The sequence below is a fragment of the Chroicocephalus ridibundus genome, chromosome 9 (genome assembly GCF_963924245.1).
Source record: "Chroicocephalus ridibundus chromosome 9, bChrRid1.1, whole genome shotgun sequence".
Lineage (NCBI taxonomy): Eukaryota > Metazoa > Chordata > Aves > Charadriiformes > Laridae > Chroicocephalus > Chroicocephalus ridibundus.
This window is the reverse complement of record NC_086292.1, coordinates 13,553,190-13,577,535: the sequence shown is the minus strand read 5'-3', so window position 1 is coordinate 13,577,535 and position 24,346 is coordinate 13,553,190. Positions and strand designations below refer to the sequence as shown.

Genomic DNA, 24,346 nt, shown 5'->3' with positions numbered 1-24,346 from the left:
AGTTTGAGAAAACATGAACATCTTTAAACTCAGTTGCTCTTTTCCTACACTGGACCATAATTTTGCATAGAAAAATAACAATAATGCTTTGCTGCTTGAAATATGGCAGTCTACGAATTTACTAACTGAAGTAAGGACCAATTCTGTCCTACCTGATCAATAGTATTCTGCTTAGTTCCTAGTCTTGCTAAACTTATCTCACTTTGTGAGTTCCAGTACCCTTTTTTGGTGATGAATCACTGAACTAGTGTTTGCTAGTGGGTGAGGCTCGTAGAACTGTCTGCCAAGTAAGCAAGCACTTGTATTATTTTTTGTCCCTGAATTAAGGGGCATGTCCAGTGGTTCCATACCACTGCCACGTGTGTTCGTTTGCACAGCGACAAATCAAATAGGTTTACATTTTATTCTCCAAGCTCACAGAGGCAATGGGAAAAAAAAGAATGTTTGGAATTTGCAATGCTATGTGTAGCAGCTTTGCTTCAGTGGGCGAAAATTTATGTGGGGTATTAGAGTTGGCAAAAGGGGTAGGGACAATAGAGAAACTGTGATGTATTTGATTGTGTAGCAGTAAAGAGGCCCCATCATTACCCACCATACTGGCCTTTCCGCGTGACAGCCTGGGACGCAGATGAATTAAAAGGGTGAAGGGAAGAAGGCACACGTTGCAGAACCTTTTCTACCTTGAAAGACACTGACATCAGATTACATTTTCAGGGCATTTTGGTTTATTGCCTTCTGCAGTGTGGTGATTCAGAAGCAATGGGAGGTTCCTGTCGCAGACATTTTTTCCTCTTGATTACCACACATTGAAAACAGTTTGCAATGGTTTTAATGGTTTGCAATGGCTAAGTGCATAACAGAGATGCATATGACTCACATTGAATTTGTGTCACAAACTTGGTCAAAATCCTGAAATTATGTATGGAAATGCTGTGGTATATTAAGAAATAATGCCATTTTTTACCAGCATCATATTCATCACAGAGACAGGCATCTCATTTAGTGCTGTTTGTGTGGTAAAAGCCTGGTGCACAAATATGTTTGAGAATGCAGGTCGTGGTTTTCAAATATATGGAATTCTAGTGGGCATTTGAGAAAACATTCACAAGTCACAGTAATTTCATAGACTTTGTCATTGCTTGGTGTTACTAGCATTCTATAATTTTCCTCTTTTTAAAAAAGGTTGTCATGCAGCCAGGAAACCAAAATGATACCATTTGTGTAAATTAGTAATGACTTTTCTACAGGCTACTGGATGATATATATTGAACAATGAAGATTAAATATAGGAAGCTCTGTCTAATCACTATAGTTTCTGTTTGACGTAATCCAAGTTTTATGTTTAAGCTTGTCCTCGCTGCTAAGAGACGTTTTATTCTTTTTGTCCTTTGGATAAGTAAGAGCAACCCTGATGCCAAAGCACAGTAAAGACTAGGCACTGAACTTTTGACCACAAGGTAAACTCATTGAGGTCAAACAGTAGTTCCACCTGGCGCTGAACCCTGTAAGTTTACCTTGTGGTAAAACCTACATCTTCATTGTGTTTATATGCTGGAATTGCTCCTGCACACCACAGTGCCTGCTCTTCATAATGCTTTTGTCTTGGGACAGTTCATGGGAGTGCTACTGAGTGACAAAAAATGCTGCTTTGGTAGCAGTGGAGTCAAGTGCTTTGTTTTAGCATAGAAAACATGATTTCCATCCACATAGACTTCAAAAGAAGAAGTAGGAATTCTTGAGAGCCTGATTATCATGGCATAATCACATTATCAAAGAGATTAGAAGCACTTTACTGTGTCTTTATGGCTTAGTGACACTCTAAGGCACTGGACAAAATCTTCAAGTACTGTTAAAATCTTTCTTGTAGGGTACTAAAGCAAAAGAGAGCTTTTTACCTATGAGCCCTGAAATCACAGAGAACGTGTTTAATTCTTCTGTCAGAGAGCTGCAGAACCGAACACAAGCAGAATGCGTAATTACTGGTCTTTGCTGTCTCATCTAGGTATAGTCCTCAAGGCGACCTGGAGCAGAACAAAACAAGAGACTCCTAAAATTTTAATTCCTATCAGTTCCAGTCATTGGGAAACAGTCATTAACTAGGCAATCAAACTAATTGAATACAGAAGTGTAAGCAATTCAAACAAGTGAGGAACTCACGGTGTGTTTTCTCTAGGAACCTTGGTGGACTCTTGGGTGCTGTTGCTTTTGTAGGTGGTGGCTGGCTATAACAGTAACATGCACATTTTTAGGGTATGTCTCTCCACTGCTGTGTTGCCTTGAGGTGAACGGTCCACAACCCATGTTTTGGAAGTGAGATATTGCCTGAAAAGACTCTGAATAGCTTGTGACCATGGGAAATTAAAAAGTTAAAGCTGAGACTGAAAGTGAGAGCAAAGCATATGATTTTTGTAACGTGTTCCTTGTTGTGTATGCTTGCTAAGGACTACTGAAGATTTGGGGATTAATGTTATGATCATATGGTTCAGAATATAAAGAATTCCCTTGATAATTAGCCCAGAGTGAAAAAGCAGAAAATAATCAACAGAAAAGCCTTTTCAGATGGGAGTCTGTGCCTCTGGAAGTGCACAGTATGGATAGTGTCTAGACAGAAAAGGTATGAAACACAAAACATGCACTTGACCTCAGTTAAAAGGCCAGGATGAAACAATCACAACAGAAAGAGTGACACGGGGGAATTGCTGCACTTTCCAGTAGTGAAGAAACATGGAATATGGGATGAAATGTTTTTGCCTAAACAGGTACTAAAAATGATCCTGGGAAAAGAATTTTTAGAATCAATTACAGTTTGTTTCACTTTCCTTGATTATTAACATGTAAAAACCATTTTTAAATTAACTGTAAAGTCTTTTACCTGCCGAGGCATGGAGTCAGGACTTTGCACATCTCCAGCTGAGATTACTAAAACACTTGCAGCAGGGAGCTGCATTCCTTCTGCTGTTTTAAGGAGTTAGGGAAATAGAAGGGAAACTACCATGGACATGAGTATAGCGGAGAACTGAAAAGAGGATTTTTTTATTTTTTTTTTTTTAACTTCCTCCTCCATTCTGTACCTTTTAATGCAAGGCTTGATTATTTGCATGGATAACTTCATTTAATCCACTGACTGTCTTGCCAGTAGAAAGCATAGTCCTAAACTGCCATTTTCTACCGATACTTTGGGACCTTAGACTCTATTGATCGTTTCAAATTCTCTCAAAATGAACCAAATGAAAAGTACAAAAATGTTAATACAAAACTCTGTGTTAAGTGTTCAGCTGCCAAGAGGCAGCTTCTGAGGCTAATAAAAAATCAGGGCACCTACAGCAAAATTTTTTAAACATTGGCTTGTTTCAGAAGCAAGTACCAGGCTACTCTGCACATCCGTGTCGTGATAGAACAATGAAAGTTCATCAGTCACATATGAATCGCTGCAGTTGTAGAAAAGGCTGCCATCTTCGGGCAATACTCAGTCATTACACCCTTCTTTTTGTGCTCGAGAAATCAAAATCCTCACCCTGACTATAAGGTAGTGAGGAGAGCACAGTGGAATCAATCCCAGTGTTGAGCCAACCATTGTACTAGTCTCAAATACTCTGAAGTGTGCTTTCTGACTGCATGGGACCCGTGCACTTCTTGCATCTTGTATTATCTTTTTGTTGTACTTGACCTGAAGCATAAGCAAAATCTTTTTGCCCTTTGCAGCTTGGAAATAGAGGTGCAAATCAAGAAAAGCAGCCAGTTTGATCTCCAAACACTGTTGTCTTCCTCTGTTCCTTCCTACAGCAATATGGGAAGAAAAAGGGAAGATTTCTTACTATTACTCATTACTTACCTGAAAAGACCTCTAAACACTCTTTTATCTGAAAGGGAAAACTTTAGGATGCCCTAACTACCTGAGAGGTATCAAATTGCATTAAAGATTGAGTTGGATAGAGTAATTGCAAAGGAGTTTATGAACGTGTTGCATTGACTTATTTTTTGTTGTATATATTAGGGTCGACCAGGACTGGTTGGGCTTCAAGGACCGATAGGTGCACCTGGATTTACTGGCCCAGAAGGTTTGCCGGGAGCAAAAGGTGAGAGAGGAGCAGTGGGCCCCCCTGGACCAGCCGGGCAGAAAGGCGACAAGGTAGGCTCAACAGTGACTTTTCTTTTCTGTCCCTGCAATAGATCTATGGCCTTGTATATATTCTTGAATGAACAAAGATAATCTTGGACTATCTGCCCAAGAGTAAAAGCACAACAGCGTTTCATTAGTATCTTTAGAGAATCCCCTGATTTTATTTTTGCAGGAGAATACAGTTCCTAAAGCTGCTGAACATTGTAGCTATCCTGGTAGATGAACCATAGCCAAATGAGTATTGCTGTTGCAAGTAGTCTTTCACTTCACATGCCCAGGGATAGATGGATGTTACTCACGCTACGTTCAGAGAGACCTGGAGCTGGTTCCTGTGTAGAAGATCCTGAGCTGGCATATAGAAAAACAAAATGAATGGCTTCTGAATGAAATCTGCAATTCAGTTTTGCAGGTGCAAATTTACTTGTAATAGAAAGAATGTAATAAACTATGTCATATTAAATAGAATAACCTGTAAGGTGTGGGTGTCAATAAATGCAGTGTGCAAGAATGGGCAGAACAGCAAACACAGAAGTGTTTTAATGCTGTGAGGATCTGTTCTGCTGTCTCTCCTTAGGAAGGAATTACCAAAAGTGGAGTTTGGAACTAGGCAAAAGAATGAATGCCTAGTACGAACTAGGCATAGTGGAAGTATGAACAAATACTTCCAGTAATAAAGAATGGATGCATGTGGATAGTTCGCCTTATGATGTGAACACAATGTAAACTTTTCTTGAGTTTTGGGTTGCATGCAGAGGACTCACTGAGTCCCATCGCGTAGGCCAGAGCAGTCTATGCTCCCACCATGTAGCCTGGCAGAGTCTATGTAATGGATTATAAAATGGGGAAGTCTGATATCGTCTGATGTGAGGATTGGGATGAGATTCCTACTTTCATACCTATATGGCTGGACAAAAGGAATGTTTCAAGGACAACAGCTTGAAAGTGTAAAAAGCAGAGGAAGTCCTGCCTGCTTGCCTGGTTTCTAAAGTCTGAAGGAAGTCTGGAACATCATTACAAGGGCTTGCATCCTGGGACTATCCCAGAGCCTCTTACCAGTCTACTTGATGCAAGGTACTCAGGTCATGTGTGCAAAAAGAAAAGGACACATAGTTTAGGTACCAGGACCTGCAGAACAGAGTTTGTCTTCCATGTTTTCACAGCTACTGATAGCTGAGCTAGCTAGATGAAAACTAGCTCAATTGTACTTTCATATGCTGCAGTTACACTCTTTTCTCATTTAATATTAGTCACCCTTTCTCTTAAGAGAAAGAACCAAGTAAACTGAAAATTATGATAATGAAAGTCATTGCTTTGGTGCTGCATTCATCTGAAAGGCAATGGAGGATTTAAAACAAGGAATCACCACTGATATGAGTGATAGCATTTTCATAATTCTGGGAGATAACACTGAAATAATCAAACCTGGATTCTGGAAGACACAGAAACCTAGGATAGGAACTGACCCTTAACAATCAGAACCAATTTTCTTGCACCGAAAAATCCCTTATTTACTCCATAACTACTCTTTCTATCCATTGACATGGGTACATATGCAATACCAACATGCAGATTCTATCTCTTTATCTCTCGTGGAAGCAATATACTTTACCATTCCAAAGCAAGAGCAGTTTAGGCTGAATATTCTGTTTATACAGTCTATTTTGCTACTATCCAGAGCAGAATACTAGAACCAACAAAGTGGTAATTACTTTCGACTCAGCCAGAAGTGGTCTGAAAGTTAATACAGTGGTCTGTATATCTCTGGGTGGTGCTATCCAAGTATAGACAGAAAGACCCATAAGTCCTGTTGAAGCTCTTGGAAGGTCAAGTGTGACACTGAGAGTTAAGCTTCTACTGGATTGCTTATTTTTCTGGCATCTTGTTTTCCCCAGATGTGCAGTAGATTATATTTTTACTGTAAATTGCCTGATTAAAACATTCCTGAAACACTCATTTGGCATCCGGTGAAGCTGAGATGCGCAGTTCCTATCTTCACTGACCTCTGCGGTCAGAGAGAGTCTGTATTGAGATAGTTTGCTCCTTTTGGTTTTGAAAGCTAAAGTCAAGACTGAAAATGTTGGAGTGATAAGTATCTCACAGGTAACTGAAATACACTGATTGATCAAGTGAAATATAATATGTACTCTTTTTCTTCAGGGCCCAATGGGAGTTCCAGGATTCCAAGGCATCAACGGGATCCCAGTAAGTTTGCATATGTAAATATAAATCACCAGAATGTTAGTGACAACCAGAAGCATGTGAGCACAACGAGACTGTCCTATCACATGCATAGAACTTTAGGGCTTTAGAACTTTAACATTCTATTGGCAATTTTTTCCTTAACATATAAAAAATCGTGTGCCTAGAGTATTTTGACAAGATTTCTTTTGCTTTGGTTTTCCCCAGTGATTTTTGCAAAGGTGTCCTACAGACACTTTACCTCAGGGGAATTTCAGCTGGGCCAGCTTTAGAAGTTGCCCCAAACTTCCTTGCTCTCTCTACACTACTTAGCTCATCCTGCTTTCTCCTTAGAGAATTATTTTTCTTTTCTTGATGACATTTTTCCATCTTCTGTATCCTTGTGCCTTCAGACTATGCTCATGCTCTTTCTCATCTTCCCTACTTCCTGAGCTGGCCAAGAGCTCCAACACTTGAGCTGTGTTTTCTTACTTCCTATCAAAAACTGAATTGTTTTGATAGATTGGCTGAAAACGCACAGTTGGCCCTGTAAATGAGCTTGTTTGATTCCAGTTCCTTCCTGGCCCTTGTCCTTCTCTCCCCCTCTGCTCATCCTTGACTGTTTTCTCTCCTGCTCTGCTCCCTTGCTGCTATTTTTTTCTTGTCCCACCAGCCAACTCGCTAGCTCTGAAGAGAACAAGCTGTTCCTATAATGCTTAATTTAATTGAACGCACTGTGGGAACATGCTGTTCTTAGGGTATTTTTTCAGATGAGGCTCTGGAGAAAGGGGATTCCCGACAATGAGGGGAGGCAGAGATACAGCAACAGCCATTGCCAGGTAGCGCGCAGTGACAGGCATTCCAAGGGGAGAGTAGGGGAGGTAGATGAGAGGATTCAAAGCCCTCCAGCATCTGCAGATCTACTTTGTCTGCTTTACAGTATTCTGCAGGTGGGCGAACGGGAAAGAGGCAGATTTTGCTGCTCATGAACAGCAAAGGGCTCACCACTGTGGCTCTTCTGTGTCACAACTGCAGGACAGAAAAAGGGGAAGGGAAATCAATTCATATTGTTTACCTTCTAGCCATTGAGATAAATACTTCCATTCTAGGGTGAAAATAGCAACCACCACTGCTTGAGAAAATACTTTTGCCAATTGCATTTCAGGATAGGGAGTAGCTTAGGCTTGTTGTGAAACATAGACAAACATATGCACAGTATATGGATGTGTGAAATGCAGAGCAAAGGAGAGACAGCATGTTTGTGCTGATACATGTAAGAGAGAAGTAAAAATATACTGCTATCTCTGCACAAGAATTGACATCTAAATATAAAGAGATAATCCTTGTAGTATGCAGGTATGTTAGCGTGGGCAGGTATATTTCAGTCGTGGCCAAAGGACTGCAAGGCTATGACTCAGAGGGGAATCCCACTACTGACCTTAAGGGAACTGGTTCCCTTGGGGAATGCTGGTGGCAAGTAAATCTTGTTGCAGCTGGCCTGACTAATCCCTTTAACCTAGTAAATACAGCAGCTACGTGTGTTTATTGCTAGCCCTTCTGCGTCACACTGTAGAAGAAACCCTCAAATCCTTAGCCCTACTTGGGAAGTTTATTTTTTCCCAAAGGACAAGATTCAAAGACACCTCAGGCAAAGGCTGGAACGGGAGCTGGGAGATGTATATAGCTTTTCATGAACTGTTCAAGAAGGAAGTATTTCTATGAGAAGTGAGCCCTTGTCTGTACCATGAAAGCTAGAGCTACACGGAGAGGCAAAGTTCTCTATTTTGTGACCATCCTGGAGGAAATGCAAGCACTTGGTGATGGCTGTAAAAAGGCCCCTTTGCTGTAGCAATCCATGAAACTGCTTATTCAATTAGTTTTGTATTCACCCTTAATTGCATTTGTTTCCCTGTTCTTAAACGTTTGTTGAGCTCTCCTGTTGGGATCGCCTTTGTGGTGTTTGATTTAGAAAAGAGGCCCCTTGGGATCACAGTGTTAGTGTAAGAGCAAGAGTCAGGTAAAGCAAGGGCCTAGATGAACAGTTCAGTTTCCTTATCTGTCTCACAGGGAATGTCTCCTTTTGTGAGAACAGAGAGCACAAGCGATCTCTCCAGCCTGTGTTTTAACTCAGGTCTGTAAGCTAGTCACCCTGCCATGTATAAGCCAAGCCTGTAAAAGTTTTCTGCCTTAATGAATTGAGGTGCTTGTGCTGAATTGGCACATCTGCCAAAACAGGAATTAGAGGAGGTAAGAGCAGTGAAACTGTCAACCACCGTTTTTTCAGGGTCAAACCAGCTCTTCAAATCAGTATTTTAAATCCCTAGGAAAAAGGTTCATTTAAGCCAGAACTTTATAACTCTCAAGGAATTCAATTGTGGGTGCTCAGTATCTCCTCAGGTAAGGTTCTTAGAACAAAACATTGTGAACTCTGATTAACTAGAAAGTAGGAAATCCTGTGGATTTTTTCCCTAAAGCAAAAGAGCCAGCATGTGTATGTGTGTGCGTGTGTGTCAGTCTGTGCTGTGCTTTGGCTCAGACCCACAGACATGGATGCCATGAGATTAAGTGACAGGGGCACAGATTTATTTAACACATGTAAGAAGTCACTGTGGTCGGCATACTTTATATCCTCTCTTTGTGAGCCCTTCTCAAATATTAAGAGGATGCCGAAATCCTTTGGGCTCCTTACAGGCTGTGTTGGGCCAAGAGTTAGGAGATCTCACCCAAAGTGTTTCCCAAGACGTGAGACCACCAGTCGGCTGCCGGCCATGGGCTGGCTCTTGGCCAGCACTGAAGGCTCAGCAGCGTGGCTCCCTGTTGCCTGGCTCTGAATGGCAGATGTTGGCTGTTCAGCCTCACTAAACCTTGCAGCTGGCCACCTTATGTTGTAACCAGATACATGTGCACTTGTCCCACATAGCTTCTGGTTTATTGATGCCGTAAACAAAGTGAAAGATCTGGTACACTTTGACCAGTCTGGCCTCCCTCTGCTCACAGCCTGTCCTGTCAGACACAGCTCTTGGCTATCACATCCTGTATTGATGGAGGAGCGTGGGTTGCCACTGATTTGTTCCAACTTTGGGAACCAAATGAAATAATTTCTAAGAGGCAAATATAAGTGGCAATAAACTGGTGCTTCAGCCTTCTCCTGTCGCTTTACCAGGGCCTGGCAAGTCCCTGCTTGCGCACCACGTGTGGGTGTTTTGACAAACAGACGTTAATCATCAGGCCAACTGGTACTATGTGTGCAGTGCTGCCTGATGCTAACGCTTTGGGATGATTTCATTGCATGTCCTGAGGCCTTGTTTAATCTCAAATTTATACTTGTCTGGGTGAGCTGCCTTGATCTTGTAGTGGAGGCACACTGTACATTCATTCAGTTTGCACCTTATTGACTGACAGAGAGCAGATCTGGGCTCTCTCCCCTTCTCTCCATTTTGTTGGCACAAATCACAATACAGTTGCCAAATGAACTGGACTAAGGAACTCATCGGGCTGAAAATTAACCCTGTCAAGAAACAGAACAGTTATTTCTCTGCTGTGTTGATTTCCTGCTCCAACTCACCTATTCTGCCTGTGCTTATGCCAGCTCAGGGAAGAGGTAGGTGTGAGTAAGCAGGAGTGTGTGATGGCCCTCCTGGCAGCAGCTGAGATCGGTGATCAGCTCGAGTATTTACCCAGTTATGGCCTAAGTTGCTCTGCATCCTTGGGAAGGTCACTCTGCTACTGTATGCCCCCAGCTTCTCATCTGTGAAATGAAGTTTATAGCATTCACACATTTATGCAAGGCATTTTAAGATCCATAGATAAAAGGCTTTACATTACTCCAAAGTTCTCATGGAGTTTGGTCAGAGCATGTGCTATTGGCTTGGACTGGGAAGACCTTTAGCAACACAAATGTGTTTTGTTTTAAGTGTCAGGCATGAAGGATTGTTAATGTTCTGCTTTATCTCCATTTTATCCATGTTTATTTTTTTACTTTCCTAGTGTGAGTCATAACTTGTTTAATGCCATATCTTAAGGATGAATCTTTGGGATCAAACAAAAGTACTTTTGGGATGAGTCAAGATCAGGGTGTACAGGGGGAAGGGAGAGAACTGTCAGTTACTGATACTATCTCCATAAGTTTCATTTTTCTTCCTGCCACAAAACATTATCTTTGAGAGCCACAGAACTCATTTCTATGAAAAAAGGGATAGAATAAGGAGCTTCTTGATAGTGTGACTGAGGTTAGTGTGACTGACAGTTCTGCCTTTCTGTGTTTTGCCTACATACCCATAAGACACTGAAGAAAAAGTAACCAAAGTCTCAAACTTTGATCTCCTTTGCACCAGTACCATGCTGAATAAACTCCAGTCAATTTAACAGAGCTATAGCAGGGCAAAAGAGGTGTGAAATCAGAATTAGGTACATTTGTATTCTGTTCTGCTGATTAATAATTGACCATTACAAATACTTTCTTTTAAATACTGTTAGTTTAATTAGGTCTTTCTCCCAATTGCTTTGCCTAAGGTTTTAAGTTTAATATAACAAGAAAAGCTGTTTTGCTTGAGTGGCCTGATGCTGGAGCTGTAACATCTGTTGAACTATTAAAGGAAAGAATTCACACTGGAGAGGAAGAGAAGTCACTGAAATTTAAGCAGATTGGAATTATAAATGCTTGATATTGTTGAGTCTGCCTCTGCCCTTGTTTTTACATGAGTAACTTCCATTCCTGGTGTCAGGTGCACCCTTGCGTGCTGTTTTACACTGTGTTATACGCTGTATATTTCAGACTGCTGTGGGATGAGTATTGCCCTTTTGGGATCTGCTCATGCATGAGTTATGTACTTCAGAAAATTATCCCTTGGAGAAAAAGATAATTAAATGAATGCAGCCAGTGTTCTAGGATTTAAGCTTTGGGGAGGATAAACAATGCTGGCCGAAGAAGCTAGTTCTGTTGCAGTTTGCCATACACTGAACTTGAGTGGGAGTTGTGCGTTTCTTTTGTTTTGCGTTGCCATTTGGAAGATATCCGTTTTCTGGGCCAGTATTACTAATAAAATAATACATCCTGTCATTCATTCTTTCTTTTTCCCCTTTACACAGGGTCACCCTGGACAATCTGGACCTAGAGGTCTGCCTGGCCTCGATGGCTGCAATGGTACCACTGGAAGTCCTGGCGTTTCTGGATCAGATGGGTTTCCTGGCCTACCTGGGCTGCCTGTATGTCCCAACTCAGATATCGTGTTTTGTAGTCACTAAGCCAGGATTTGCTTTTCATGCCATTGTTGGAATAGTAAAACTCCCAAGTACTTAGGAAGAAGCCTAATAACCCTGAGTTTATTAGCGTTGTTAGAGCTCAGTATCTTTTTCTTATTGAAATTCCACTCTGAGGATAAAATGAATATCCTGTGAATGCAGTATGTTCCCACACTAAGTTATACTATTGCCGCTGGCAGTATTCAAGCTAACTCAGAAGAAACCAGGGCAAAATTTTTAAGAACTGTGAAGTGTCAAACCTGGCATGTTTCAAGTTAGTGAATGCTGATTCAGGAAAGGATGTTGTCATGTGTTCAAGTCTAGGCGTCAAATATTGGATGCCTTCCTTCAGGCCTCACACAAGAGCGGAATAGAGGGGCAGAATCACCTCCCTTGATCTGCTGGCCATGTTTTTTTTGATGCAGCCGGGGGTGTGGTTGGCTTTCTGGGCAGTGAGCGCACATTGATGGCTCATACTCATTTTTTCATCCACCAATGCTCCCAAGTCTTTCTCCACAGCGCTACTCTCAATCCACTCGTCGTCGAGCCTGTGTCCATGTTTGGGATTGCCCCAGCTTGGGTGCAGGACCTTGCACTTGGCCTTGTTGAACTTCAGAAGGTTCACATAGGCCCACCTCTCTAGCCAGTCAAGGTCCTTCTAGATGGCACTGATATGTGTATGAACAGGGGGGTTACACCACGTCAAACGGATTCAAATAGCATCTTAAAAGTTGTCAAAGGCCTAAAATAAACGGGAAATTGAATGTAAACAGGAAAATATCAGAGAAAATGTTTGCAGAACCTTGTTTTTCTAAAGCCGCTGGAAGTCTTTAAGTTTTCATAATACCACAGCTGCTTTGACAAAACTGCAGGCATACTCTTGCAGTTTATTGGAGCCAGGAGTTTGCCCTGTTCATGATGCTGAACATAAATTATTTCAAAATTAAATCAGTATTTTTTCCAAAAATTTTTTTTTTACTTTTTTTTTTTTTTTTAAATCAGGGTCGTCCTGGCCCAAAAGGCCATAAAGGAGAACCTGTTTTTGCTCAAGGCGGTCTTAAAGGAATGAAGGTAAGACTTGTCATCACATAGGAGAAAATACAGTACAAGAAACACTTTGATGTTCTACAGGTTGCAGGGCTGGTGCTGCAGGTTAGATTGCTCATGATGTTAGACGTGGGCATCTTGGGTGTGTCTGAATGCAGAGCTGTGAAAACGGCCTTATAAGGACTTCATTAATGACAAGACAGAATACCCTCAGAACTTGGAACTGCTTGGTCATTGCAGAGATCTTGTTGATCCCATACTGGGGTGCTGGGACACTGCTCATCCTAGTTACTGTTCAGTGTTGCTGCTGGTTCTTTGCTTGTCTCTGGACAGCTGGCACCATTTGTTTATGGTGTTAAACCATGGAAGTGAGGAACTTGTAGTAAGCTTACCCTGACTTATATGAGGTGGCACGTGTGTTTTTAGATGCAGATGTAGCAAAGGAGAGTCCCTTCACCTGCACTCGGAACTTTCCTGCAACTGACATCTTTGCATGTCTGCAAAGGTCTGTTGAAATAAGAGCTCAGGAAACTTGCAAGTGCATGTTAAGATTTCTGCTGTGAGATCCCAGCTGCTTCACAGGGGTTTTTTTTGTACTGGGAGGTACTAGTAAGTAATCAGCCATATTCTCAGTTTAAATACATGAATATCTTATCCCACTCCTAGTATTCCATCCTTTGCTGCTGTGAACTCAGGATTTTACTCTCTCTATTTAATAAGGACCCTGCCCTGAAATGTCTGTATCAAATTTGTAATTTTATTTCTGGTACAGAAAATGCAAACTTTGGATAGAAAATTTTAGTTTATTGTTCAGAGCAGTGAATAGGTTCTTGAATGTGCTCATGTAAAAGACTTGGTTCTTTATTGACTTGAAACAAACACTCACCAACTTACCATGGTTTTGACTTTTGACAGAAATACTAGGTTTCGAATAAATCTACAAAGGATTCAGTACCTCTTGTGGTACTGAATTCAGCAATATTTAGCAGCCTCGTGCTTCATTAAATATTGAAAATATTAAGAAATTTATTCTGTCATGTAAGGCCCCTCACACAATTAATACAAAATTTTTTTCACCTCAGTTTCTCTTGTTACCCATAAATAAAATGGTTGTAACTTCTCCAGGGTTTTGGAATCTGTCCGTTACCCAATTTAAATATGGAAGCAGAGGTGTCAACATATTTTCCCATTTACAATTGATCTAATATTAACTAACAGCAGAGATTTCTGTTTATACAAAAAGTAATATTCCTTATAGTTTGTTGCAATAACATAGTGTAATTTTTATTCATGCATTTGTAATTTTTAGGGAGAAAATGGTCTTCCTGGATTGGATGGAATTTCTGTAAGTTACTTAATTTGGGGAATGGTGATTTTAAAGAATATTAAGTAGGTAATTTTTCTTGTATTGGTTCTCAAGGAAACTTTTCAAATTAGTGGGCCATGCATTTATATGTGTGATACGAGTAGCATGAGCAATTCCAGCTTTGTAACGGTATGAGTGGATCCACATTATGGTAGAGGAAGTCAGATTTTTGCTATTATCTCTTCCATTTTTCCTTTTTCAAATCAAACTCCCTTCTACCATTGAACTCTGTAACACTGATTTTCAAAATACATCTAACAATATGAAATGGTTTGTTATAGTATTTAATTTTGCATACTTAATTAGGGGATATTACTTAATGTTTCCTGAGACTCACTTTGTCTTTGGTTGAGATTTGATGGGTTAAGTACTACACATTCTGTATTTATCCTATGTTCTTATAGGGCCCAAAAGGGTTTCCAGGTCCAATAGGTTCTGCAGGCCCTATAGGATTACCAGGTTTGCAGGTAAGAGACTCAGCCCTTGCACTTGTTGATAGAACAGTTCAAAATGTTTTCAATTTTCCCTCCTTGTGTCACAACAATGAACAAAAGTGTGTGTGCAGTTAAAAGAACTGAGCACAGCTGACTTCAAGCACAGAATACTTGAACTTAGATAGTTTAATCTACTCACAAGAGAGAAAGCTCCTCTCTTGAGCGGTGCTCAGAGCAGTGCTCATGAATGAGGGCTCCAGCAAAGCCCTAGAGTGCTGACTACGAACATGACATTATACTGTTCTGAGCACTTCCTCATCTCGGTACTAGAAGGAATATGCTGACCTCTGCATGTTTGCAGCCTTTGTCACCTTGAAAGATGCTAAAGAGTTGCTTCTTCAAGATAATACAAGAAGAGTTTCCATTTGGCAGAGGTAAAAATGAACTACCTGTTTGTTGCTTTAAAATTGAAGTTTGCTCTTAATTAACCACTGTGCCAAAGAGCTATGATGTCTATTACTTGACTTGAAGATCATGTCTATCAGTTACTTTTGCTTTGGGGGCAAGAGGTGAAAGTTCAGATACCACTGGAGATCCCAGCATTGCTCCAATTATATGCATCCTAATTAAGTCAAAAGAAATAAAATCTTGATCTTGTCCATATTTAGGGTCCAATGGGTCCCCCTGGGCAACCAGGTCCAAAAGTGAGTACCTACCTTTCCTGTCTTCTTTCTACACCCGATTGTTGGCTTTAACAGTGCTGTGGGCATAGATGATGGTGATGCTGTTGTTTTATTATTCATTCATCGTTTTTTTTCTCTCCTAGGGTAACATGGGATTAGGCTTTCAAGGAGAGAAAGGAGAAAAGGTAGGTGAAACTTCTTCTGTTATGGAAAGAGCATGAAGTAATACTCCAGTGTTCCATCATAGCTTGATCCTCTAGAAAGTGGGTAGATTCTAGCATTTTCTTCTTTTCCTTTTTCTTTTCTTCTCTTGGACTTATTGACAGTCCAAATACTAAAGAGTCTTGCTGGTTCCTTATCTGTTGGTACACGAAAAAAGGATGGGAGCTTTTTCTGGATGAAGAGAGGGAAGGGAAAAATCTCAATTCAGCACAGTATTTTCATGGTTATTGAGACATAAGGTCCTTAGACATCTTTTGAATCTCTGTCTTTCAGTATTGAATTATTCTACTAACTTGATTCTTTTTGGCTTTCATATTATTCTTTGGATAGAGCAATGTGTTATTTATAGACTCACGACCCTAAATGGGTGTCCTGCAGTCTGTGAGAATTTACACTGACATAATGGGGCTTCTCAAAGTTCTCAGTGTGGGACTTGATTCTGCTTCTGTTAAAATTCACGTAATCACGGAATCTTCAGAGTTGGAAGGGACCTCTAGAGATCATCTAGTCCAACTCCCCTGCTAGAGCAGGATTGCCTAAAGCACATCCCTCAGGGCTGCATCCAGGCGGGTCTTGAAAATCTCCAGAGAAGGGGACTCCACAACCTCCCTGGGCAGCCTGTTCCAGTGCTCTGTCACCCTCACCATAAAGAAGTTTTTCCGTGTATTTGAACGGAACTTTCTATGTTCCAGCTTGTGCCCATTGCCCCTTGTCCTGTCACTGGGAACCACTGAAAAGAGTCTGGCTCCATCCTCCTTAAACCCACCCTTTAGATACTTGTAAACATTAACCAGGTCCCCCCTCAACCTTCTCTTCTCCAGGCTAAAGAGTCCCACCCAGCTCTTTCAGCCTTTCCTCATAAGGGAGGTGCTCCAGTCCCATAATCATCTTTGTTGCCCTACGCTGGACTCGCTCCAGTAGTTCCCTGTCTCTCTTGAACTGGGGAGCCCAAAACTGGACGCAGTACTCCAGTTGTGGCCTCACCAGTGCAGAGTAGAGGGGGAGAATGACCTCCCTCGACCTACTGGCCACAGTCTTCCCTATGCAGCCCAGGATGCCGTTGGCCTTCTTGGCAACAAGGGCACACTGCTGGCTCATGGATAATTTGCTGTCTACCAGGACCCCCAGATCCTTCTCCTCAGAGCTGCTTCCCAGCATGTCCGCCCCTAACCTATACTGGTGTTTGGCATTCTTCCTTCCCAGGTGCAGGACCCTACACTTGCTTTTGTTGAACCTCATTTGGTTCTTCTCTGCTTAGCTCTCCAGCCTGTCCAGGTCACGCTGGATGGCAGCACGGCCCTCTGGAGTGTCGGCCACCCCTCCCAGCTTGGTATCATCAGCAAACTTGCTGAGGATACACTCTGTCCCCTCATCTAGGTCATTAATGAATATATTGAACAAAATTGGTCCAAGTATTGACCCCTGAGGGACATCACTCGTTACAGGCCTCCAACTGGACTCTGTGCCGCTGATCACAACCCTCTGAGTTCTGTCACTCAGCCAGCTCTCGATCCACCTCACTGTCACCTCGTCTAGCCCATACTTCCTCAGCTTCCAAATGAGGATGTTATGGGAGACAGTGTCAGAAGCCTTGCTAAGGTCAAGGTAGATGACATCTACGGCTCTCCCCTCATCCAGCCAACCCGTTATAACATCATAGAAAGCTATCAGATTGGTCAGGCATGATTTGCCCTTGGTAAATCCATGCTGACCACTTCCAATAACTTCCTGTTCCTCTATGTGTTTGGAGATGACATCCAGAATGAGTCGCTCCATTACCTTCCCAGGGACAGAGGTGAGACTAACCGGCCTGTAGTTCCCTGGGTCCTCCTTCTTGCCTTTTTTGAAGATTGGAGTGATGTCAGCCTTCCTCCAGTCCTCAGGCACCTCTCCTGTTCCCCATGACCTTGCAAAGACAATGGAGAGTGGTCAAGCGATAACATCTGCCAGCTCTCTCAGCACTCGCGGGTGCATCTCGTCAGGGCCCATGGATTTATGAATGTCCAGCTTGGCCAAGTGGTCTCTGACCCGGTCCTCCTCAACTAAGGGAAGGTCTTCCTCTCTCCCGACCTTCCCCCTTGCCTCCAGGTTATGGGATTCGTGAGGGACGGCTTTATCAGTGAAGACCGAAGAAAAGAAGGCATTCAGTAACTCTGCCTTCTCTGTGTCTTCCACCACTAGGGCACCCGTCTCATTCATCAGTGGACCTATATTTTCCCTAGTCTTCCTTTTTCTGTTGATATACTGGAAAAATCTCTTCTTGTTGTCTTTAACTGCAGTGGCCAAGCTGAGTTCTGATTGAGCTTTGGCCCTTCTAATCTTCCCCCTGCATAGCTTTGTTATATCTTGATAATCCTCATAAGTTGCTAAGCCCCTTTTCCAGAGAATGTAAGCCTTCCTTTTTTTCCTGAGGTCCAGCCAAAGCTCTCTATTTAGCCAGGCTGGCCGCCTTCCCCGTCAGCTCGTCTTTCGGGACATGGGGATGGCCTTCTCCTGTGCTTCTAAGAGCACCTGCTTGAAGTATGACCAGCCTTCCTGGGCACCTTTGCTCTTCAAAACTGCCTCCCAAGGGACGCTCTCAACCATGCTCCTAAACAGGTTAAGGTCTGCCCTTCGGAAATCCAAGGTGGCAGTTTTGCTGGCTCCCCGCCTCCCTTCACCAAGAATTGAAAACTCTGTCATTTCATGGTCACTCTGCCCAAGACGACCTCCAACCTTTACATCCCCCACAAGACCTTCTCTATTAACAAACAGTAGGTCAAGTAGGGCACTTCCCCTAGTAGGTTCCTTCACCAGCTGTGTTAGGAAGTTGTCTTCCACACACTCCAGGAACCTCCGGGACTGTTCCCTCTCTGCTGTGTAGTATTCCCAGCAGACATCTGGGAAGTTGAAATCCCCCACAAGAACAAGGGCAGATGATCGTGAGACCTCTGCCAGCCGCTTATAGAATACTTCATCGGTTTCTACATCCTGATTAGGGGGTCTATAACAAACTCCCATCACGATATCTGCCTTGTTGGCCTTCCCCTTGATTTTTATCCATACACGCTCAACACTGTCATTCACACTGTTGAGTTCTAGACATTCAAAACCGCCCCTAACATAGAGGGCCACCCCACCACCTCTCTTCCCTTGCCTATCTCTTCTGAAAAGCTGGTAGCCATCAATTACAGCACTCCACTTGTGTGTGTCTTCCCACCACGTTTCTGTGATGGCAACCACATCATAGTTTCCAGGCTGCACGATGGCCTCCAGCTCGTCCTGCTTATTCCCCATGCTGCGTGCATTAGTGTAGATGCACTTCAGTTGGGTTAATTGTCCTGCCACTTTCTTGGGGGGACAGGCCCTGATTTGCACCTGATCATTCTCGGACACTACTGTAGTTACCAAATTATCACCACTCCTTGTGTCTATGCTGCCACACAATTCACTATCCCCCACCATCGCTGAGACAGGCTGCAAGACCTTGCTATCACTTTTACCCATGAACACTGCTGTGTTGCTCCCAGGCACCACTTTTGTGATCCTGGTTTCGGCCCCATCCCCCATCAAACCTAGTTTAAAGCCTTATGAATAAGCCCTGCTAACCCTAAATATTATAAATATAAATATAATAAATAACCCTAAAATTGGTTCTCAGCATTCTACATTTCTAATTATTGTTGTCCTTTCTTTCATATTTCTCCTCAAAGTTTTTCTGGAATGTTTTCCTGTTGATTTAAAAGCTGAGACTTTTGTTTTTTGTCTTCTTGCCATGTTTTGTATCCATAACTCTTCTGAAACAGTTTTAAAGCATTTTGTTCATCTTAGTTTTCAGTCTGATATTTTGACTTCCCTGACATGCTGGCATGACTCCTGTGCCAGCATTCAGGCACACAGGTATTATGTACATGGGATATAATTAGTGTGGCCCTCTTCTGATCTGCAAGCCACTTTTGTAGGAAATCAAACATGTTCTGCCAATGTTAACAGCTTCCACTTTTGCCAACAGGGTGATGTAGGGCTGCCTGGCCCTCCAGGTCCCCCACCATCCACTGGAATACTGGAATTCATGGGATTTCCAAAAGGGAAGCAAGGAGAAAAGGTCTGTAAAATCAGTTTAGAACCCCACCCCCCTCACCTCAACATGCTCCTTCGTTCAAGGCTGAATGAGATTACTGAAGAGTGAGAGCTATTATATTTCCAAATTAAAATAATTTTCTGTACTAGTTTAATCTGCCAGATGGCTATTGAATAAAAATAGTCTTAGCTCGGAGCATTGTGGACCACTGGAGAATGCATACATCTCAGAAGGAGAAATCTGAAAGCTATTTGAAGTTTTTAATCATTAATCCTAAAAATAAATGAACCATAGTTTGTTTCTGCTGGACCTGTAAAATTGTGTCAACTGAAGAAAAAAACCACAAATTGATTTAGAAAAAATAAATAAAAAGCTCCATCCAGCTCTCTTGCTTTGGTTATGATGCACACTACTCTGAAATAAACAGATTTCTCTCCTTTATTATTCTGGCATTTACTGAGATACATACTTAAGTCATCAATGGTTTTATAAAAGTTGCGTGGATCTTGAGTTAAAAATTCTCTACATGCATGAAATTTAGGCATACTGAATTAACCTGGAACCTATACAGGCTGGTTTGGGAGCCCCGTCTGAGCTTGCCCAAGCCCCTGCATAAGTCATGAGAGTTATTGTCTTACTTGGTGGAGATACATTAGCGTGATGTAAAAACAAGCGCCATTCCTTTAGGCTCACTCTTGAATTTGTAAGCAGGATTATGAGGACATTATGCTATCTCACCACGTGTTATTTTGCTGCTTCCTATGAAGTACTGTGCATGTTCCAATTCCCTCAATGACAATATGAAATGCTTCTAGTTTGACTTCTAGCGGTGGAGGACAGTGGAACAACAGCTCCCAAGTCGCGGTCTTTGAAGCCATGGGAAAGGGCCACAGACAATCCATTGCATGCACTGGCACTGTGCTGAGAGACACTGTGTGTGGCACATGATGATACAAATCGAGTATACTTGCTGACAAACAAATTGCAAGGCCTTACTTTAGGAGTCAGGAGCACGATGGGTGGATTGGGGAAAGTCTTGCTTTCACGGGCACGGTGATTTATTGTGTTTGCCTGTCTTCCCCTTGTCAGGGTGAGCCAGGCCCTCAAGGATTCCCTGGAGACAAAGGATTGCCTGGCATGCCGGTAAGGACAGAGGAGAGTTTTTAATATAGGCCTAATATGGATTAGATGGTTCAACATCCTCTGAATAGCTCACAAGGTCTATACAGGAGCTTTTAGGCACCAGAGGACTTTGAAAATCTGATTAAAACGTCCACAAGACTTTTTGAAGAGTGTAACTGATAGGGTTTTTTTCCTGGAGATACAAAGAAGATAATGCTGTCCTGCTTTAGATGTGACAAAGCATTCATCATTTCAGTACGTGTGATCTGTAGTTTGCAGAGGAGACCTGCAAGTAAACATACCCTGTACACAGCCACTTGATGGCAGCGTTTCTTGATGTGCCACAGAGAGCTAGACATATATTTTTTAAAAAAATCTATTTTTTATTCCTTTAATTATGTCTAAACATTTTGTTATTTTACTTTAAAGTTGTAAAGCACATGCAGATCTTTCTGTCTGTCTTTATATGTCCAGTTTTAAACTAGGCTGTTTAACATTAGTGTTCATAAACTCAAGAATGAGTAGCATCTTCTCTGTATGAATCAAGAACAACAATTTATCCCTGGATTCCAGAGAACTGTTTTCCAGTTTATAACCTTTTGTAAACACAGGTTATTTCAATAAGTTTAGAGAATAAATATTTTGAGGAACTTCTGACTAATAAGATAAATTGTTTGCCAGTTTCTTCAACGTACAGATGTTCTTCGTAGAAAGACGTGCAAGGAAAACCTGTACATGAAGCACAGTTTGTTATTAGTCTTTCTGGACTTGTTCCATTTTGTGCGCGTTTAGCTTTATGCATCACAAGAGGCCCATTGAAGCTGATGGGATTGAACATATGTGTGAACTTAACCACAGCCATAAGATATTTCAAGATTGAAGCCTGAAAATTGCTTAACTACTGTAACTCTCACTGAAATTAAATCCTGGTGTTCTGTCTCTGGATTTGATACTTCTTGGTGAGTGGGAAAACCACCAAATGTTGAGCGTGAAAATGCTCGTTTTGTGTCATTCTTAGGCTTTAGAAATTAAAAAGGGTTCTCTAAGCACTCCCTTGAGCTGCTGCTGTTAAGAAATGAGATTTGAAATAATTTCTAAATGTAGAATACAATACAGAGTAGCAGTTGCAGGACTTTGCTGTTGATAGGATGGGGTTACTTGCATTTGCTACCGAGACATGTGCCATGGTTTAAATGGATGGAAATCATGGGGAATGAGGAAGATAATATACTGTATGTACTGCCAAGTCTGATACAGGTTTTCTTTCTGGGGCCAAAGAGTCCCAGCAGAAATACTCAGTTCCCCTTGTCTCTCTGTTGTACTGTTTATATTAATGGGTGGATTTGTGCTCATTTTGTCTTAGGGCTGTGCTATTCAATTCCAGGCAGATCACAGATTTAATGTTGACATTTTTCCTCAGGGTTTTGGAGGTGTTGGAGAAAAAGGAGAAAAAGGTGTGCCTGGCTTACCGGGTGCCAGGGTAGGTAACTTTACAAAGTTCTTAAGTGCCTGTTCTCAAACACATGAAATGGGCCTTTCATCAACAAAAGCATTCCCAAACCACGTAGGAGTCTCGGACATAGGACTGAGTCCTATAGTAGCCAGCACCTTACAACAACAGAACGAATAGATAGTACTTATCTCAGTAAAGCTGCAGATTAAAGGTGAGATGAAAGATATATACAGACAAGGCAGCCCAAGAAAATCATACGGAAGTATTTAGTGGAGGACTGGTTACTGCAGGGCTTGATTCTGCAGGGCCTGTGTTTTTCCAGCTTTTTTGAAAGATTCACAAAAAAGGAAGCTTGCAGGAGGTCCAAATGAAGATAATAAAGAGGCCTTGCAGGGGCTTCAGGGGAGTCTTAACCAGTGCCAGAACCATCCACGAGAGAACAGAGATAGATGTTTGGGGAAGAAATGGGCAAGCTGGCAAGAGATGTTGGTTTAACTAGTCAATGAATGTGGGAGCTAACAGCATGCTCAATCACATGCCAGCCATAGATTCTTTAAACCACCATGACTCTGCAGAGCCATGCTTATACACAACAGGAAGACCAAGACATTCTGTTCTGCATGCGCAGAATAAATTCTCAAGATAAAAAGTCTTGATTGCATTAAGTTTCATGGCTTTATAATTACAAACTACCTATCTAACTTCCTAGTAAGTTGAGACACGACGACTTCTTTAACTTGAACTGCCAATTAGAAAGGCAATGGCTAAAGAAGATAAGGCTTCTTTCATTAATTATTTTGCTGAATTCTTTTAATCATTAATATTTGGGATATACGGAAAATCAGTGGTAGCTTCTCCTTTTGAAAGTTTTACATTTTCATTCTTTGGTGATGAGGTATATGGAGCCTGATGTAATAAGAACAGACTGAGATGAAGCTTCAGAAAGTTAATGTTTTTTTGCTGTTCTAGGGTCTTTTGGGACTGGATGGATCTGATGGGATTCCAGGGAGAAAGGTGAGATTTCTTTTATTTTTTACTGTACTTACAATTACAGAAGCCGTCTAACTGCTTAAGATCTGCTGAGTGTGTTATCTAGTAGCTTGAAGTTCTCTGATGGATGAGTGCACCTGCCTTATTAAACTAGTGAGAGCTAACTAGAAAGTCCACATAAAACTCTAGATCCCTTTAAGTGTCTCTCTAGTTATCTCTACGTATTCAGAGGACCACCTCCACAGGTTGGAAATTGTACGTTCCCTCCTGGAACAATCAACTCTCCCACTTCTCCCCTTTTGGGGCTGGAAATGGCCTTCCACTTCCACAGGGTGTTAAAGCCTTTCCACTTGCAGATAAAACAGTGGAAGTTGTTCAAGAAAGCAACTTTCAGAAATACAATTTTCATTTTGCAGCCTGGAGTTCAGTCACCTTCTTGTATATTTTATTTTCTGTATGTGCTTTTCAAGATATACTGAAGGTGATGGTATCTCCAATATAATCTAACTCACATCTATATGTTAAAATTACATGATTAAAACCAAGCCCTTTATGACAAGTTTCTCAACAATACTGTATATAGGCTACATTGGGGTCTACAGTTGTCCAAGACTTCAGAATCACAGGCAAGGTTTCAAGTTAAGGCTCCCTGCTCCAGAGCTCTTGGAATATCCCATTTTGTCTGCAGTGGCAGTGGGATTTGCAATCCATACTGGGCTAGGTTGAATACATTACCCAACAGAGAACAGTAGATCGCTTCTGTGTAGATTTCCAGTCACGCACCCAGAAGGGGAATTTTGGTGTCCGTGAGAGCACTACCAGGAAATGGATAGCTGGAGAGCTGGATCTCCCATTGTCACTTCAAGTGTTTTGGTGCCAATAATTTGTTGGAGGGGGAACAGCCTGGAGGGGAAAGTGTAGGGGACAAAGAAAATAATGTTTTAGACTCCTCGGTCCGCAAGCATTTCTATGGTTCTGTGAGAACTCCAAGGTGTCCTCCTGATTTGAACACCCTCGTGCCTGCTCACAAGTTCTCACCATCTTTACAGCACAAGGAGGTCTAAAGGAGCTGTGGTATTTTGTGAGTGCTGAGAAATTGATGCCATCAGCTTTCTCTTTCTTTATTTCTTCTTCAAATGTTTGGTAGGACAATGCATTAGATTTGTGATTCAAGTCCAGGAACTGCAGATGTCTCAGCTAACACTGAGACTGTCTTATTGTCTCACTGTGTAAAAGTGTTCCCATGTGTGACTTTGCAGGGTCATCCAGGTGTTCCGGGCTACCCAGGACTGGATGGAGGCGAAGGCATGAAGGTAACTTCTCACATGAAAATACTAAAGCATTGCTCTTTTAAAGATATTTGCATGAATAAATAAGTTATCATTGCCCCAGACAAATGTCTTCTTTACCTCTGTATCACTGTAATTTTC

General features: G+C 41.8%; 1 protein-coding gene across 1 annotated transcript in view; it reads left to right on the top strand.

Annotated features, from left to right (window-relative positions):
• COL4A6 (collagen type IV alpha 6 chain) overlaps positions 1–24,346 on the top strand; it is a 137,374-nt gene that overhangs the window by 80,842 nt on the left and 32,186 nt on the right. Inside the window, exons 4-16 of the mRNA XM_063345456.1 lie at positions 3,995–4,129; positions 6,278–6,322; positions 11,387–11,503; positions 12,542–12,610; positions 13,896–13,931; positions 14,357–14,419; positions 15,055–15,090; positions 15,213–15,254; positions 19,283–19,375; positions 20,441–20,494; positions 21,894–21,953; positions 22,896–22,940; positions 24,176–24,229. Of these exons, the coding sequence (XP_063201526.1) occupies positions 3,995–4,129; positions 6,278–6,322; positions 11,387–11,503; positions 12,542–12,610; positions 13,896–13,931; positions 14,357–14,419; positions 15,055–15,090; positions 15,213–15,254; positions 19,283–19,375; positions 20,441–20,494; positions 21,894–21,953; positions 22,896–22,940; positions 24,176–24,229 (849 nt within the window). The remainder of the gene's footprint in view (positions 1–3,994; positions 4,130–6,277; positions 6,323–11,386; positions 11,504–12,541; positions 12,611–13,895; positions 13,932–14,356; positions 14,420–15,054; positions 15,091–15,212; positions 15,255–19,282; positions 19,376–20,440; positions 20,495–21,893; positions 21,954–22,895; positions 22,941–24,175; positions 24,230–24,346) is intronic.